The sequence below is a fragment of the Melopsittacus undulatus genome, chromosome 9, assembly GCF_012275295.1.
Source record: "Melopsittacus undulatus isolate bMelUnd1 chromosome 9, bMelUnd1.mat.Z, whole genome shotgun sequence".
Taxonomy (NCBI): Eukaryota; Metazoa; Chordata; class Aves; order Psittaciformes; family Psittaculidae; genus Melopsittacus; species Melopsittacus undulatus.
Window position 1 is genome coordinate 40,907,299 of NC_047535.1, and position 18,630 is coordinate 40,925,928.

General features: G+C 55.0%; 1 protein-coding gene across 2 annotated transcripts in view; it reads right to left on the bottom strand.

Moving 5' to 3' along the window:
- Positions 1-18,630, bottom strand: part of PLXNA1 (plexin A1) — a 104,387-nt gene that overhangs the window by 46,498 nt on the left and 39,259 nt on the right. For both annotated transcript variants that reach the window (XM_034066458.1, XM_005142234.3), the window contains 6 exons: positions 12,969-13,109; positions 10,261-10,361; positions 9,987-10,110; positions 7,828-7,981; positions 7,140-7,239; positions 65-179 (listed from right to left, as the gene is read on the bottom strand). In XM_034066458.1, the coding sequence (XP_033922349.1) occupies positions 65-179; positions 7,140-7,239; positions 7,828-7,981; positions 9,987-10,110; positions 10,261-10,361; positions 12,969-13,109 (735 nt within the window). The remainder of the gene's footprint in view (positions 1-64; positions 180-7,139; positions 7,240-7,827; positions 7,982-9,986; positions 10,111-10,260; positions 10,362-12,968; positions 13,110-18,630) is intronic.

Sequence of the window (18,630 nt, forward strand, 5' to 3'; positions counted from 1 at the left end):
AACCCCATCCCCATAGGGGAAAGGAGCCGCAACAGGACCAGGGAGCCAACCCACGTCACCTTACCTCGGAGAGCTTGACACGTCCCTCCAGGAAGGAGCAGTCGGCAGCGTTGTGGGTGCAGATGTGGCGGTACTTGCACCAGTGGCAGGGGAAGGAGCCGTTCACACAGGACAGGCAACTGCAGGGAGACAAGTGAGCAGCATTAGGGGAACACTGCTGGGGATGCTCAGCAGGACAGCATCCATCGGCGATCCCCTATCTCTGAGTGGGAAAGACCCCCCCATCCATGGAGCAAGGTGCCAGCAGGCTGGAAGGAGAGATGCCTGCACACCCTGGACCTCCAGGTTTCACCCATAGTAAAGTGAAGGGATGTGATCTTCCTGGCACCGCAGCCCCACTCCCTGCTCCGCTTGGCACACTGACCCTGTCCACCCGGCTCCTGGCCGAGGCTGAGCTCCAAACTGTGAGAGCTTTATCTGGGCTTGCTGAAAGGTGATTTAAGCAAGAGAACAAGCAGCAGAACAAGGGCTCTGCACTGCAGGGGAACAGGGGAGAAAGGGCCAGATTAATGCACACTCATGGAAGGGAAAAGGTCGGACAAGATGGACAATTCAGGACCATAGCGCCTTTGAGCCTCCCTATAGGTTGTGTGTGACCCCTTCCCTCCCTTGGCCCACTGCAGCGTGTGTGTGTGTGCAACTTCCACCCCCTCCTTCCAGCCCCAGACATTTCCGTTTCTCTCCCCATCCTCCTTTCCAGACTCTTTGTGTGGTGGGATCATGTGTGCCCCCCTCTCCCTGGCACTTGGGTACCAGGGATGTGCTTGGGTACCAAAGATGCGCAGGGATGCTGCGAGTTCTGTGCTCTGCACCCCTCTTACCAAAGAAACCAGCCCAAGGGACCTTGATGCCTCTGCCCCATGCAGGAGGGGATATAAAGAATCCCCTCCTTGTGCAACCATTCACACAAGTGGCCTGTACCTTTGCTTCCCAAAAGCCCCCACTCTTCAGCACCATGAGGCATCCCTGCCTGCAAGTGCTGTGGATCCCATGGATCCCCAAGTTCTCAGGGCACTCAGCCCTGTGTGGATGGAATGGCTGAGCCCTCCCCTGCTGTGCTGTCCTATGGCAGCAGTGAGGTCTTGCATTAATGCAACGAAGCTTCACAGGGCAGGTCTGCACCAAGCATGTCCCATGCAGCCCAAGCTGCCCTCCCAAGGAGGAGACGGCAGAGCTCCTGAGGCAGAAGCTGGAGGGCAAGACAAAGCCTCAGCCTGGCTTTAAAAAGAAAGAAAGAGGCAATGAAAGAGCATCAGCCCCATTTTTCTCCCTCAAAGCTCATAACTGCTCCCACTGATCCGAGTGTGAGCAGGATAGGGCCCAAAGCAATTACATTTAAACAAAGGGAGGATATTCCCCTGAACATAGCTCTGGCAGGAGGCAGGCAGCCTTGCCTCATCCTGCTCCTAAAGCAAAGCTATCACTCTGTTTCTACCCTCTGGGAAATGACAGGGAGAACAGAACATCACCGATAGGGAATACCAACTGGGATAACACAGCATCACCGACCAGGAATATAGCATCGCCAAACAGGAATATACAGCACCACCAACCTGGAATATGGCATCACCATGCAAGGAGGCAGAAGGAAAACCTTCCTGGAGAGGGGAGGGGCATCCTCAGGTGGCACACCAAAGCCCTTGTCCTCCAGCAGCCCTGTCCCTTTGGGTACCACAGGGACCCACAGGGTACAGGCAGCACAGGGCGCCAATGCACACTTCACAGGGCCACTGCTCCATGCCCGCCCTGGGGTTTCACACACCATTCCATACACAGCAAGAGCTTCCCAAATCCATGCACACACACTAAGGAAATATTTAATTAAGCTGCTTGCAAAGGGGGCTGGAAGTCATTTCCATGTTTCGCTCACATATTCGCTTCCAAATGAACAGCCCTTTTAGCTTTACCCACAAATATGCTAATTGAGATGCTCCTTATGCAAATATATGCAATTTTATTTCAGCTGCAGAGATTCAACTTAAAAGCAGAGGCACAGCCTCCTATCTCTGCCTGCTTTGATGGAGGGAGGCGCAGAAGGTGCGGGGGACACAGACAAAGCAAGCGGATGGCTCCTGCCCTACGATAAGGGCTCAAGCAGCGACCAGTGGGCAGCTAAATCCAGGATGTGAAGGCAGCAGGGCTGGGAAAGCATGGGTTAATCCTCATGGAATTAGAGCTCCTGAGGAGAGGTCATGTCAGAGAGGAGCATGCTCTAAGCAGTCATAAACCATGTGCCAGGGCATAACCATCAACCCTGCCATGCAACGGGCACTCTGCATAGATCATCCAGACCCCACAGACCCCTTCATCATCTCAGAAGCACCTCAAAGCAGTTGGGTGAAGCACCCAGCACAGCCCTGCCCTGGGCATCCTGGTCCCCAAAGCTGCAGCTCTGCTCTGAAAGCCCAATCCTGGCTATCTGGGACCCTGCTCACCTGCGGGTCTCCTTTGCCATTTAAACACTGCAGTCCCAGCTTATCTCCTGATCTCCACTTGCCAAAAGACCCAAAGCATCTCAGGTTATCCTCCATAATGTATGGTTCCCCCCCCTTCCTACTTCATCCCTCCCCTGGTTCCAACTGAATTGAGCCATTCCTGAAGCCCGTTCTCGGAGATCGTTTTCACACTCTCCCTTCTGCCGAGGTTCTCCATCTGCCATAAGGACATCAAACACCTCCATGAGAGCACTCATCACCGCGCATCTCACTCCACAGCATCGCTGCTGCGTTCAGAGCCTGTTGGGGTCAGCACCCCCCCAGCTGGCCAAGGACTCTGTGATGTGGTGACCAAGCCATTGCCCAGGTGCTGGTTATTGCAGTGAAACCCCATCTCCAGCCTTCCCCAGTGCATCCATTGGCCACGCAGCTCCTGTGTGGCTGCCTGAACCCCAGGAGCTGGGGGTGTAACCCCACGCAGGTCAGCATGGCCAGGGCTGTATTCCTGGTGTGTCCATGTGCCGCCGCTGTCTGTTCCCGGTTCGGGAGCAGGCTGCTCGGCAGCGCGATGCCATCTGTGCTGTCTCTCTCCTTCCCACGGTCAGGCATCGCTTCTTCCCTCATCACTTCTTGCCTAAGAGGCTTTCATCACTCTGATGATTAGAGGGGGGTTCTCCTTCACGTCTTGGAGCTCCCCCCCTGCCTCCCTGAAGCGTGCAGGGAGCCAGCGAGGCAGGAACACCGCGATGGGGCTGCAGCAGACACAGACCCACAGCTTGTGCCCCATCTGCCTCATCCTCAGCCCTACAGGGGCCAGGTAGAGACAAAGCCCAGTGTGGGAAAGGGGGAAGGGATCAACCCCGGCCATCTCCTTTTGCTTCCTAATGTTACTGAACCATAGAATAGGTTGAAGGGAGCTTAAAGCTCCTCCAGCTCCAACCCCTGCCACGGGCAGGGACCCCTTCCACTAGAGCAGCTGCTCCAAGCCCCTGTGTCCAACCTGGCCTTGAGCACTGCCAGGGATGGGGCAGCCACAGCTTCTCTGGGCATCCTGCTCCCCTCCAGGGATGGGGATAAGCTGAACGGCACCAAGAGCAAAGATGGGTAGATCCCGGGAGAAGGGAGAATATAAAGATGGAAACAGCATCTGCACACACACAGACAGCACAGCACACACAGCACATCCCGCCTGGAAACCCCGACTGCTCCGCAGCCCTCTTCCTGCCAGGAGGATCCATCCTTAGCAAACACTCTGCTCCAGCATAGCCGGCATCTGGAGCAGCAGCTGTCAAGGGTGAGGGGCTGAGCTGCAGTGCTTTGGGCTTTACATCCATATCTGTGCCCCAGGGAAAGGGGGAAAGCCTGAGGAGCAGCGGGAACAGACAGTCAATGCCCTACAACAGACCTACAGCCCAGACCCAAACCCTGGAGAAGCACAGGCAGGAGATCAGCTCGTGCCTCCCTCCATCCCTGTCCATCTCAATCGTTCTGCCTTTCCTTTCACACCAGCCCTGTGCTTCTCCAGCCCTGGTGGGTTTTGCCAAGAGCCTTTAACTGACAGGGTAAGGGGTTGGCACAGAGACCTCATCCAGGGCTTCCACCACCATCCTGCCTGGAGGAGGCAGAGTCAGGACCCAGGTTTTAAACCCCTTCAGCTGCCTCCCCTCACTGAACACAACCCTCAGGCTGGACCAGCCCTCCTCATCCACAGCAAACGTGACATAAACCAGGTTATCCTGAGCAGTTTGTGGGGCCATCCTATGGGATTTTCCACCTGCCCCAGCACAGGCACACACAAGGATCTGTTACCGCCTCACAGCTCAGCTGTGTGAACCCAGATACACTAAACTGCTTGCAGCCATCTGTCCATGCCTCCGAAAGAACACATCTGTAAGCATCTGGAAACGAGCAGCATGGGGCCAGGGGAAAAGCAGTCACAGTGGGTACGGGCAGCCAGGAAGGCTGCAGAGAGGAGCCCAGTGACACAAGGGCTGCATCATCCCATGGATGCCAATGGTTGCCTTGGCCACCAGACCAGCTCCACTGCTCCCAGCCTCTGGGACATGCATGTCAATCCCATTTAATTAATGGAGGCTTATAGGGAAAGCCTGAGCTGTGATCAGAGCAACAGCAGAGTCACATCTCTCCAGCCAGCAGGAGATAGAGCTTCCTGGCATGTCTGCCCCTGGTTCCAGCACCCCAGAGCTGATAGGACCTGGGTGTCACAACCATCACTGCAGCCAGGACAACGACAAGGCTGGCAGCTGGAGAAGTACCCCAGTGATGCTGGTCTGTGATGGGGACATCCCCACGATGAGCATGATAAAGCCCTGCATTAGCAGACTGGATAGCAATAGGGCTCTTGGCCTGGCCCATCACAAGCCAAACACACAGCAGCACAACCTCCTCTATACCCATAGCCATTAGGAGAAGGGATTAGACACAGCAAGAAGAGTTTTGCAAGGTGGTGAGAAACAAGAGAGCCCGGTTCCATCAGCCCCACAGCCTGCAGAAGGGCTTCAGCAGCGTGTTTTGCTGATGCCTTTCCATCAGATGGAAAGCATCTTTCAGCATCAGATGTCTGCTGAAAACAAGGGTCAGACTCTCCCCAGTGCACACAGTGGAGCTGAATTGGCTTCTCTGGAGCTACCCCAGCTGACACCAGCAAAGAGCTGCCTTAGAAACCTCCCATCTCCCCACAACCACCTGAAAACTCACCCGAACACTTCATCCTCAGCTGAGAAATGATTCAATGCTCAGGGCTCTACCTCCCAACCTGAGCAAAGCCACCCGAACAGAGAAAGAGAACGTAACACACAGTGATCAAAGCTCTCCACAGTCAAACATCAGCCTCGTGGAAAAGCAGTGTTCCCAATCCAGAATTCATCAGACTAACATATAGATTTTCCTGCACAAAATATGAAACCTGGATCTGAAAGGCTATTAACTCCAAAGAGATCCATTAAAGACGCTTGTCTGCAAATGGTATTTAGAAGTATTGCATCATCCGAGGTACCGTCATGCTTTCTGGCTCTGACTGCAGGTCACCCAGTTAAGGCTGCCTCCAAACCCTAAAAGTCTAGGCATAAAGGAAATAATAGTTCTGTTCACCAGCCTAGAACATAGACTTTTCTATCAGCTCCAACGCAAGCCCATAAATATTAATGCGTCCATAATTAGCCTTTTTAAATAATGCATCCAAAATTAAACATCAACGTGGTAATAAATCAGTCAGGGCTCTTTGTTGTAGGTTTGTCTGGGGGGGGGGGATATGTTAGGTTTTATTTCCCCTCCTGTGCCAGGCACATCAAATGAAATGTCAATTCCCTGCCCACCTCTTCCCACTGGACCCCCACTCAGAATGGATCTGATGCCATTGGTACTTGAAAGTCTTCTTCCTTTGATTTAGAGAACTAAAGTCACATCTGCCTTGTGATTCGCAGGGTAATGACATGCAGCCAGCCCGCGCCAAAGCTGAGCTCATCCTATTGCAACCACACCACGGGACGGGAGACAAAGCTCAACCTGGGAGTCAAGGTGAGGGAGAAAGTCAAGTTTGCAAACTCTCTCCTCCCTTGCCACCACAGCATTCCCAGGAGCCAGGATCTGCTCCCATGCAAAGAAATCCCTGCAGTGCACAAGGTTGGCTCATCCCCCTTGGAGCTCACCTGCTTTTCCCTAATCCAAGTAGAGCAGCAACTTAAAGCAGAACCCCCCCGCCCAAGCCGGGCTAGACACACTGCAAAGAGCCATCCATAGGAGATCACTCTGCATTTGCTTATCTATAATTACTGATCAGCTGGAGCACCACCATCCAGGGGAGGGTTCTGGCAGGGTAATGAAATCATTCTCATGCTTAAGCTCCAAATTATTTGCCCAAACACAGCCCAGCACCTCCTGAGACGTTCCCATAGTGGAGCCGTCTCCCCGCTGCTCAGACACACCATCCATGGCTCCCCATGAGGAGCTGGTGGTTAGAGGCGTTAGGCACCCTGCTTAGACAGCACATCAATAATCCACACCTCCTCTGTTTTATCATCACCTGCACATCTCCAACTGCCTGAAATCCCATACATGGAGAGGATTTCATGGCAGCCTGACAAGAAAGCAAATCCACAATTACTTCCAGTTAGGAAATTCTTGGGTAAACGCCCCAGGATATGCAGCATGTTCCATCCCATGTTGCTGTAACTTTCCAGCTCGCTTTCCAGCAAGCCTGGGAAGCAGGTACCACAGCAGGAAAACACAGGCTTCTCCTTTTGCATCGCCAAGTCATTCCTATTAACTGTTTCCAGGAATAACAAGATGCTCGGCGTTTTTGGTCACATGGATTCCTGCACTCTGCAATGCAGTAAACTCGCCTCCTCTTCCAAAGCTTTGCCAAACCCAAAGCCTTGTTTTTAAGTGAGGTTCTGCCCTGATGCTACCCGTTCCCACACACCCAACCCAACTGCGGGTGCGCTGGTCATCGTCCCAGCTCACAAGGGCAAAAGGAGGAGGTTTCTCACTGCAAACGCCACTACACTCAACTGCCCTTCCCTCTTGCGACATCAGCACCCACAACGCTGAGACTGAGCTCTCCAGTTCTCACCCTGCCTCACCAGCCCCTTCCCAGAGCATCCTCACAAAGCCCAGGCCACTTACGACTGATGGACGCTGCAGTTGTAGAAGACAAAATCCACCGAGGCAAACTTCTTCCCTGTCTCCTTTGATTTCAGGTAGAGCTTCACCACCCGCTTGTCCCCTGGGAGAGATCCAGGCAGAAAAGGCATCAGAAAGGACACAGTGCTTGGTCCAGCATTCATTCAAACCAAGGCTTGAAATGGGCTGGAGGGAGCTGGGCATCACCACTCACTTAACTAAATGCTCCAAATCTGGCAATTAAAGAGTGTTCACCCACCCCAACAGGCCAGCAGAGCCCAAGCACAACTCTAAGCTTCTGATGGAAAGGAGGCAGGTGCCTTGGGTTGTACTTAGGTATTGAAGGGGGGCTTAACAGTTCTGAAGTCAGCAGAATGTCCTAAAGCCCATAGTCACCTATAGCACATCTGCCCAGGAATGGACTATATGTGGGAATGAGGCCAGGGTGCCCAGGAATGGTGCATAGACCACTACAGTGCCAGCAAATAGCTCTGCCCATGGCTTGGAGGAGACCAAGGACCAGTCCCCCATGAGCAGTGATGTCCTTCTCCCCCTGCACCCCAAGAACCCAACTCAGGTCCTGCCTGGGGAGCACTGTCACAGGACCATCCTCCTGCATATCTGCCTATGGGGCCACAAGTGGGACAAGGTTTGTCTGTCTCTCTCTTCCCAGCCCAGGGCACAAGCTCACCACGGCCTCTGGTGATGGGGATGACGTCCTTGGCAGAGGGAGAGCTGCAGTAGATCTTCCCATCTTCAATGCGGCTCTCGGACTCGGTGAAGTCCTCAAAGGAGCAGTTGACTCCTGCCGAGAGGTCTGGGACATTCCAGGCCTGCAGGACCAGCTGGGGTGGAGAGACAAGAGCATCAACATGGGAAACCAGCACAGAAGACTCCTCTGTGTGTCTGCTATGGGTAAATCCAGCCAATGGGGTGCAATCCCTCATGTGCCACTCATGCTTTGGCAAGTGAGCCCCATCCATGGGCCTCCCCACTCGAGCAAGGAGCTCGGATTTAAATGAGTTAAGAGATGGAATGACTCACAGCCTCCATCCTCTGCCCTTGCCATACCACAAACCATTATGTCTCACCTCTGTGCAGAGAGCAAGCACAGTGTCAGGACTAAAGAGTGTTTCACGGAAAGGCATCCACTCCGGCAGAGCCGAGGAGGGGAGGAATCCACCTCTTCCTTCACAAAGTCATTCCCAGGGTCAGCAGTTCTCACTTTACAAAACGCTTGCCTTATTTCTCATTTGAATTTTTCACAGCTTCCAGCCATTAGTTCTTGTTATGCCTTTCCTTGATAGATTAAAAAGCCCTTTAGTCCCTGATATTTGCTCCTTGTAAAGGCACTTATACTCTGTAATCAAGTCACCTCTTAATCTTCTTTTTGATAAGCTAAGCAGATTGAGCTCTGGAAGTCTCTCACTGCAAGGCATTTTCTCCAGCCTTCAACTCATTTACATGATGTTTACGGGAGGATTTCAGCCTCTCCCTTGAAAAGCTGGATTCCAGCCCCAGCACAGCATCCCTGTATGGACCACAACTGACCCCATGCAGCACCCTGCCACCAGACAAGGGGAAAACCACCCGAGAGGTGAACTCAGCACCCACATCCCAGCTTCACCCATGGAGCATCGGTAGCCCCATAGCGAGGGCTCAGCCCTGGTACCATGTCCCAGTACACTGGGTAGATGCCTGTCTTCTCCTTCTGATTTAGACTTGGCAATGCCAATTCCCTGCCAAGCCAGTCCCATGCAAACTCAACAGCTCCGAAAGGAATCTCACCCCATAGCATCCCCATCAGCCCCAGTAAGTCCCATCACAGCCATCTCCCATTCATCTCCACATTAACCACACACAGAAGCAATTCCTAAACCACTTCCATCCAGTGACAATTCCCCTCTGACGAGGACTTGGAGATCTGTCACGGAGCCAGTTTTTAATCCACTTAAAACATGCTTTATCAATATTGTATAATGCTAATTTTTAATCAGGACGTTGTGTTGTACCAAGCCAAATGCCTTGTACAAGCCTAAAGACATCACATCCCCTGCAGTCCTCCTCCTAAGTCAAGTCATAATTCCATCAAAGAACAAGACGTGGTTTGACATAAAACCATGTCAATTGGCATTAATTATGTCTCCATCCTTAAACCTTTATCACTTGCATCCTATACCTGCTTCCAAACCTGATGTCAAACTAAGCAGTCTCTGACCATTTGGTCCTTTCTGGACTCGGGCAAAACAAGGAGCACCTTTTCTCAGCATCCACTTACTTATCACAAAGTCATTATTCCAAGGATCCGAGGCCACAGAACTCCTTGGCCAACTCTTTCAGGAATGCTGAGTGCCAGATATCCAGACAAGGCAGTTTGCAAAACTCTATTGCTCGCAGACGCTGTCTCATGTTCTTTTCACAGTGCTAATGGCCTGGAAAACTACTTTGGGAAAGTCCATCATCTTTTTCTGTCTGCCCTGAAAGAGCAGCGAGTTGTGCATCAAAGTCTCATCCCAAAATATCCACTGCAGGCCAGAGTCGGAGACAGGCTATTGAGCTAGACGGATGGCTGGCCTGCGAACAGCATCTCTGATGGTGGTGTTTGGCTTATAGGGAGATATTTATTGCTCTGTTACATCTTTTCTGACTAATCATCAACTGGTTTATTGTCTCCATCAATAGACCAGCCCTCAGCAATGCCCTGCGCTTTGCTACCTTGCATTTGTCTCTCTTCCCCTTTCTCCTTAGTCAACATAAACTCATCAGCTATTTCCAATCGCTGCCTCCCCTCCATCGCCTGCAGAGGGTCAGGAGCAGCTGCTGGGGCTCCATGGAGCAGAGGTGGCTTACCGGGACCTCGGACATGGTGACGGAGATGTTCTTGGGCTGCACGGAGAGCTGGACACACTGCTGCAGGTCGGAGGCAAAGCGCTGCGGCTCATCCGCCCGCTCGCACCGGTCCTTACGTGAGCATCTGGAAGGGATGGGAACCACCCCGGTGAGGAGGAGAGACCCCGGGGCCCTGCACAATTCCAGGAGGGATGTCCCCATGGGGAGCAGTGATGGGGACAAACATGCTTTGGCAATGCTGGCCTGGCCCCAAGGACCATCCTGTGGTACTTACATGTTGTGGAGGACACACCAGCCGCAATGGGGGTCCCGGGAGCCCAGGCACAGCTCACAGCTCTCGTACTGCTCACAGCTCTCCACCGGCACCCGCGTCACCTGCGGGAAACCAGGAAACCCAACTCACTTTAAGCTTCCTATTATTCATAGACTCATGGAATGGTTTGGGTTGGCAGGGACCTTAAAGCTCATCCAGTGCCATGGGCAGGGACCTCTTCCACTGGAGCAGCTGCTCCAAGCCCCTGTGTCCAACCTGGCCTTGAACACTGCCAGGGATGGGGCAGCCACAGCTTCTCTGGGCACCCTGTGCCAGCGCCTCAGCACCCTCACAGGGAAGAGCTTCTGCCTAAGAGCTCATCTCAGTCTCCCCTCGGGCAGGTTCAAGCCATTCCCCTTGGCCTGTCCCTACAGGCCCTTGTCCCAAGCCCCTCTCCAGGTTTCCTGCAGCCCCTTTAGGCCCTGGAGCTGCTCTCAGGTCTCCCCTTCAGGAGCCTTCTCTTGTCCAGGCTGCCCCAGCCCAGCTCTCTCAGCCTGGCTCCAGAGCAGAGCTGCTCCAGCCCTCGCAGCATCTCCATGGCCTCCTCTGCCCTCGCTCCAGCAGCTTCACATCCCTCTTGTGCTGCTGCCCCAGAGCTGGATGCAGGACTCCAGGCTGACCCTCCAGCCATCACCAACTGCTCTGCCAGGCCTGGCAGCACATCTGCAGTCACAGCTCCACCCCAGGGATGCTTCTGCACCCCAACCAAGCCCTTTCCACCAGTGCTGTACCACTGCATGGCTGTGTGTGCTCCCAGCACGGCCGGCACCCTGGCTCTGAAGGGGTTACCAGCCCTTTATTAATTGCTCCTCCAGATTTGATTAAAATCCCCTCATTCTCCAAGCCCTTCGAGCTCTGTTACAACTGTTCATTTAATTACTTTCCACCAGCACTCTGATAACACCAAGTGTAGTAGGGAGGAGAGTGGGTTTTATTAAGGAGAGGGGAGGAGAAGAGGGGGGCCAGGGAGGGGGGGCAGGAGCTGCCTGCTCTGCTCCTGCCTCAGTTTCCCCATTGCTCCAACAAGGAAGAACTCACTCATTCCATTACAATTTGCAATCTTTGCTACTCAATGCTAAGCCTCAGGTGCTCCCCTCCTCCCAGCCCCGACATGGGCTCAGAGTGATGCCGGCTGGCCAATCCTTATCCTTTGTTTTGCATGTCAATGAGGGTACCTGCAGTTCCCATCTCTTTGTCTATACTTTGCTTCAGGTGGTGGCAATGGGGGCAGCAGTGGGTGCCCTCCACATGCAGAGCCCACACAGGCACACGCTGTGCTGATCCTTGGTGGAAATCCCCAGTCCAGGTCAGCATAAAAGCTCCCCCCGCACCGTTATTCACATCTCCAGCATCTCCCCTGCAGATGGGAGGCTTTGCTGAGCCAGGTCCAGGACGGACACACAGCCCAGGGACAGACACACAGCCCAGGGACAGACACACAGCCCAGGGACGGACACACAGCCCAGGGACGGACACACAGCCCAGGGACAGGCACACAGCCCAGGTACAGGCACACAGCCCAGGGACAGACACACAGCCCAGGTACAGGCACACAGCCCAGGGACAGGCACACAGCCCAGGTACAGGCACATAGCCCAGGGACAGACACACAGCCCAGGGACGGACACACAGCCCAGGGTCAGACACACAGCCCAGGGACGGACACACAGCCCAGGGACAGACACACAGCCCAGGGTCAGACACACAGCCCAGGGACGGACACACAGCCAGGGACAGACACACAGCCCAGTGCAGCCACACAAACACAGCTCCTGCCCCACCTGGGAGGCTGCAGGTTTCCTGCAGCAGAGCAGAGAGCGGAGGCAGGCACTGGGAGGAGGGGGAAAGGGCTCTGCTGTCCCACAGGGCTGTCTAGACAAACACACAGCATCCTGCCCCCGGGCTGGCAGCCAGGATCCTGGTGTGCTCCAAGCTCTGCCGTGGTCCCACTCACACACACACCTCTGCAGGGCAGAGGGGAGGAGATGCTGTGGGATACAGGCACCACACCACAGCCACCCTGCATCACCCCACCGAGCCGGATCCACCACTGTGGCATGAACCTGCTTCATCTGCATTAGTGCAGCTCATGGATGGATGAACGGCAGCAGCAAGCTCTTCCACAGGTTGGGAATCACACAACCACTCACACAGCCAACTGCAACTTCCTATTGTGAGCCCAAACCACACTGCCAGGATGGCAGCATCAGATCTGGATCAGGTCTGTACCTCTGGCTGGTTTAGCACAAACAGAGAGAGCGACCAAGGTGTGCATGGGAACACCAGCCCCTGTCTCCTCAGCCCCGAGGTGCACAAGCAGCCACCTCAGAGGAGGAAAAGCCATTTGGAGCCAGGAGCTGCTGCTAACCTGCAGAACCCCTGTTTGGGAGGGGATAAACAGAGAAGGGAGGTCTATGGCCAGCCCCTCCCAGCAAGGAAGGGTCAGGAAGCCACCAGTCCCCAGGGATCATGGGCATTTCAAGCAGCTGCTGCTAACAGTTAATGCCTTGGGCAGTGCTTTTCCAGACAGGAGCTGCACATGGTCCCCAGGCAGCCTCATCCCAGGAAGCAAAGGGCAGACCCCACCAGGGAGATGCCCAAAGGGCTTCCCATCACCAGGCTGGGGCTGCCAGGCAGGAGAGCAAAGGGGCTGTGTCCCCTCCTCTTACCTGCTTCTCGGTCATGGCATAGATGTGCTGGCGGTCGGGGCTCAGCACCAGGTCCCGCAGGATGGAGCTGCCCTCGTGGGCCACGACATTCTCGTACTGCAGCACTTGGTGCTTCCTCTCGGCTGTCAGGTCCACCAGGATCTGTGGGGAGAGCAAGGGAGTGTGAGTACATCCTGCACGCACATGGGGAGTGTGTCCTGTTAGAGATGCCACCCCTCTGCCCCACACCATGGCCACTGCATTATGGCAGAGTAGTACCAAATGGTTTGGTGCACCATGTTTAAGTGATGGCATTCACCCCTCCAGAGAGGGAAAACACATCCCTGGTCCTCACACTGCATCCCCTTAACACGCTGCCCCACTTCCCCACTGCTGCTCAGCCCCAAAGCCCCTCCAACTTGCAGCATGGCACAGACAAGCCCCCAGCCTGCAGCAGAGCAGCAAACCCATCCTGCCACAGTGGTACCAAAAGCAGTTTGCACATCACACCATGCCAAGCCCTCCCAGGCAGGATGCTGCAGCGCACACCGGCCTCGCATCCCCCCATCCATCAGAGGAAATGCTTGGACAAGTGACTGGGAAGTCAACAGGGTCTTAAGGAAGCTGGGGGTCAACAGAGGTTCAGAAAGTGCCTTTGTTCCCTGAGCAGGAACGTGGGGAAGGCTTTAATCCCCTTCCAGCGCACAATTACCTTAAAGCTCTTCCTAAGTGCACCAGTTTCTGGCTGTACCGGCAATAACAACATCAGGAGGCACCACGGGGACCCCCACCAAGCAGGGAATAAACTCAGTCATAACCTTATAACCACCTGCATGGGCCTGCTACTGCCATCACTTGTGATACCCCCAATTCAGGCTGTCCCCACCACAGAGCAGCCTCAAGAGAGACAGTGCCAAGAAATGGCTGAGTGGGTCTCATCTGCTCCCATGGGATGCCAAGCACCCACCAAAATATATCCCACAGCCCTGCCCTGAGCATCACATCAGCTCCCATGGACATCCCCAAGCCGCTCGTGGCATCCCAGCCAACTCGCCCCCCTCCTGCAATAAATCTCTGCTGGCATTTACATAGCTCCCAATCAGGAGGCATGGGGGCCGGGAAAGCAGGATCCCGGTGTGCAGCTGATTAGCATGGAAATGTATGCGGCTCACAAACAAACCAGGGCTGGTTTAATGAGAGCGGCGCCTTTGATTCAGCGCCAGCCTCCACCGGGCCCCAGCCCCGGATTATTTTTAGGCAGTTTTACAAAACAAATGTATTTAATGAAGAAAAAGACCCCTGAGCAAGCAGAGCGCGATGCGGTCTGAGCAGCGCCGAGCCAAGGGGCAGCCCTGCTCCCTCTGACCAAGGACAGGATCGCTCCCAGGAGCCCACGGCACAGCCAAAACCACCCTGGATGTCCAGGACTGAAGTCTTTGCCATGACCCAAACTGGTCCTGGTACCTACCTCCATCATCAGCATCCTTTGCCAGACCCATACGCAGATTCTGCTCCCCATCACCTACGCACTGGGTACCACTGCATGTTGGGGAGCCCAAGAGATATCAAAAGCTCATCCTAAATCACAAATCATATCCCAGGCTGGTTTGGGTTGAAGGGGCCTTAAAGCTCATCCAGTGCCACGGGCAGGGACCCCTTCCCCTAGAGCAGCTGCTCCAAGCCCCTGTGTCCAACCTGGCCTTGAACACTGCCAGGGATGGGGCAGCCACAGCTTCTCTGGGCACCCTGTGCCAGTGCCTCAGCACCCTCACAGGGAACAGCTTCTTTCTAAGAGCTCATCTCAGTCTCCCCTCGGGCAGGTTCAAGCCATTCCCCTTGGCCTGTCCCTACAGGCCCTTGTCCCAAGCCCCTCTCCAGGTTTCCTGCAGCCCCTTTAGGCACTGGAGCTGCTCTAAGGTCTCCTCTTCAGGAGCCTTCTCTTGTCCAGACTGACCCAGCCCAGCTCTCTCAGCCTGGCTCCAGGGCAAAGCTGCTCTATCTCTGTGGCCTCCTCTGGACTCATTCTGCCCTTTTACTTGTGGGGTATCTTTCCACCCAGGTCCAGGACCACGTTTGCTCCTACTCCCTACACCAAAGGGGGTCAAGCCCTTCTGGTACAGACCCACAAGCCCTCCAGTACTGGTTGCTCATTGGTACCAACAGCATCACTCCAGAACCCTTCCTCCCTCACAGATTGCTCCCCTCCTGCTCCTCAGGATCTCCCCTATGAAATCCCATCGGAGCCAGCCCCCAGAGCAGGGTATCAGGACCATCCCCTCACTATTCACCGTGACAAACGCACCTTTCCAGACCTTTTATGGGCCGCAGTGGCAGCGCAGCAGAATCAATACCGCTTCCCCCTGGTTCTAAAACAGATCTATAGCTGGCTGTGGCACTGGCACTCAGTTTTAACCAGCGGGGTAATTTCCCCATTACATTAATGCACTGCGCAGTGCTGGGAAAGAGAAAGAGACATTAAAAAACCCCAACAGACGCAAAGCGCTTCCAGTTAATTTGAGGCTCCAGGAAGAACCTAAATATACCCCCGGGTAAGCAGAGGGGGCTGGAGCCCAGGCTGGCACACATCAGAGTGTGCTGGTGGGGGGCATGGGGCCACCCCAGGCATGCCAGCATGGAAATCCATCTCTTTAGCACCTCTCCTCCCACTGCGGATGCTCCGTGGGTGGGTTTGGGATTTGGGAAGTGACATTTGGAAGCCCTGGCAACCGGGTTGTTCTCTGGTTGGCCAAAAGGTCAGCTTGTGGTAGGCAAACCCATCCTGCTGCTTCTCCCCAGTGTGAGGGGACCACCAGCAGATAGACCCAACGTCATCCCGCATCTCTGCTCCATGCAGGCTGAGATGGGAACACAGCATCAAGGCCTTTCCAGTGGGATTAGCCCAATGGGAACCTACACATCCCAGCTGGACCATAACGCAGCAAAGCAGTGCATGGGATACACAGTGTGCCTTCCATCCCTTACAGACACTGGGGGGAACCACTTCCCCCCCCTCTCCCTGAAGCCATGGGGTAGCTGGGGCAGGGAAAGGGGGAGAGGATGTGGTTTAATCAGAGCAGCCCCCTCGGCATCACGCTCCTTCCTGCCCACCCTCCACCCGCCTTCCCACCCGGGGGAGAAGACATTTACCAGAAATAAATAAATAACCAGACCTATTAACCTTTCTCCTCATCCTGATGCTGATATAATTACCCAATACTAATAATTACTCACACTAATTTCTCGCTCAGGATTCCTGCCCTCGCTCTTGCTGCTTCAGGCAGCGGCTCAGTGATGGTAAAGGGCTGGCAGGAGCCCTGAGGGGATGCTGGATCCCAATGGAGACCAAAGGCAAGAAGGTAAAGGCTGCTCTGCCAAGCACCCATGTGCTCATCCTCCCATCCAAGCAATGAGCCCACCCCATGGGGCAAGCATCCAGCATCACTTCAGTGTGGAGAGGGAAGAGTTTAAGACCTGGTCCCTCTGAGCAGGATGGTGAAGGCAGAGCAAGGCCAAGAGATGCTCCTCACCATGGAGAGCCCCAGCAAAGGAACAGTGAGGGAAAGGACATCATGCAATGCTTTAACCAGAGGCACCCAGTGTAAGGAGTGACCATGAAGTCTGGGCAGAGGTTAAGTCCTCCCCCAGAAGGTCTAGAGAGGATTCCTGGGAATGGCATGGTCCTGGTTGGAGAAGGGAGCTGCCATCCCACACAGCAATGCAGTGGTGCAGGGGTCATGGCCAGATGACAGCACCGGCCAGTCCTGCTGTGGTCTCAAGCCTGATGTTCCCTTCAAAGCTCAGCCCTTCTTTAACAAACCACGATGCTGGAGCACTCAGAAGCTTCTACAGGACCCAAACCCATCACAGAACTGCCCTGAGGAGCTGGGACCTGAAACTCACAGGAAAGACAAGGAGAAGGGAAAACACTGGGACTGCAGAGACAACATCAGAGGAGAGAAGGCTCCTTCCATCGCAGCATGCTTGCTCCCCATGGCAAGATGCTCTCTGGGCTTGCCCAGCTGAGGAGGCATCTCCCCACTACCATACCCACTGCTCATAGAACCACCAAGGGGAAACCTCCCCACATCCCATGGCCACCAGCAACAGGCACAAGGCGAAGGGGAGCACTTTTCCATTGGGAAGACAAGCAATGAGAGGGACAAAGGGAGCAGCCTTGACCCAGCGCTGGGAGCAGAGGACAGCAGCCAAGGACAGGGCTTTACAGCTCAGTGCGGTCCAGGGATGCCATGCGGAGAGGGAGGAAGCGCAGCCGGAGCAGGAAGGCAGCTGCACGCATGCCATGGCTGCGTCTGGATGTAACACATGTGCTGGGTTATGGCACGGTCCAGGGGTGCTGGATGGGGTCACCGGGTCCCTGCAGGACCCACAACACATGCAGAGAGCCCCCATCTCACCACAGGGGACACCCATCAAGAGGGGGCTCACCCACCGCATCCCTGCATCTCCACACCTCCAGGCTCTCAAACCCCATCCCGGGTCCCAAGGTCCCCGGGCAGGAGAAGTGCTCAGCCAGGCTTTGTGCTCTTATCTCTCCAGGCTGGGATTAATCCGCAGCGGCTGGCAGCAGCTACAAGAGGAGGGCGCTTCTGCCCGCCTGCCACACTTCAAAGGCAGGGACTTATCTGCCTGGAACACACTCGCAGCCTTTTCACGGGGACCCTTTCCAGCTCCACGGGCAAGGCAAAAGAAAGGCTTATTGATGGGAGCGCATTTCAGAGCCTCCCCCCTTCCCTCTCAACGTTCACTGGGGGAAGCAGAGTCCCCCTTGCTCCAGGGATGTCCATCAGGGACAGACTGAGCAGAATGGGACAAGCGATGCTGGTCCCTGCCCCACCTTCGCCTATGGCCTGGTCCCCTCCTGCCCCATCCTCTTGCTTCGCTTTGACATGGGCAGAGCTCAGCACAAGAACCAACACCTGCCCCTCCCCATGCCCGTGGTGCTCACAGCTCAGGACCACTGCAGCCCCAGGCTCCTGCATCCAAGCCAGTGTGTGAGCATCCTCCGTGGGAGTGGGGCGATGCTAACACCCAGCATTCTGCTTGGATTTTGGCCCTGTCAGCCCAAAGGGCACAGGACAGAGCAAATAAAACCAGGAGAGAAGCAGATGCCAGCAGAGCTGACCCCATGGTGCAGTCTCCTGCAGGCAATACAAGTCCCATACAGCCCAGTGGAGGTGACAGCTGCTGGTTGGTGTCACTCAGCACCCACCAACAAGCCTAGAATTGGACAGGGAGCATCCTGTGTCCAGCCAGGGGTCTGGCTGGGGATAGGGACCCCCTTGGGATGCCATCCATGACCTGGGCTCACCCGAAGCAGCAGGCACAATGGGGATGGGACATCAGCTGCCCCTCCACATGTCACCACAGCTGCTGCAGCACTTCTCTGGTTTCCTAAGCAGGACAAGGGGTTTGAATGAGCTTCCTGGATCAGCTGCTCTGGGGGGATGACACACACAGGTTGTGCTTCTCCCATACCAGGGAGATGCAAGGGGTGATGGTGAAATGTGGGGCCGGAGCAGCTGTAGAGCCATGGCATCATCTGTCATAGGGGCATGGGGTGATGAGGGCATTCAGAGAATCCCAGCCTGGTTTGGGTTGAAGGGACCTTAAGGATCACCCAGTTCCAACCCACGGGCAGGGACCCCTTCCACTGGAGCAGATT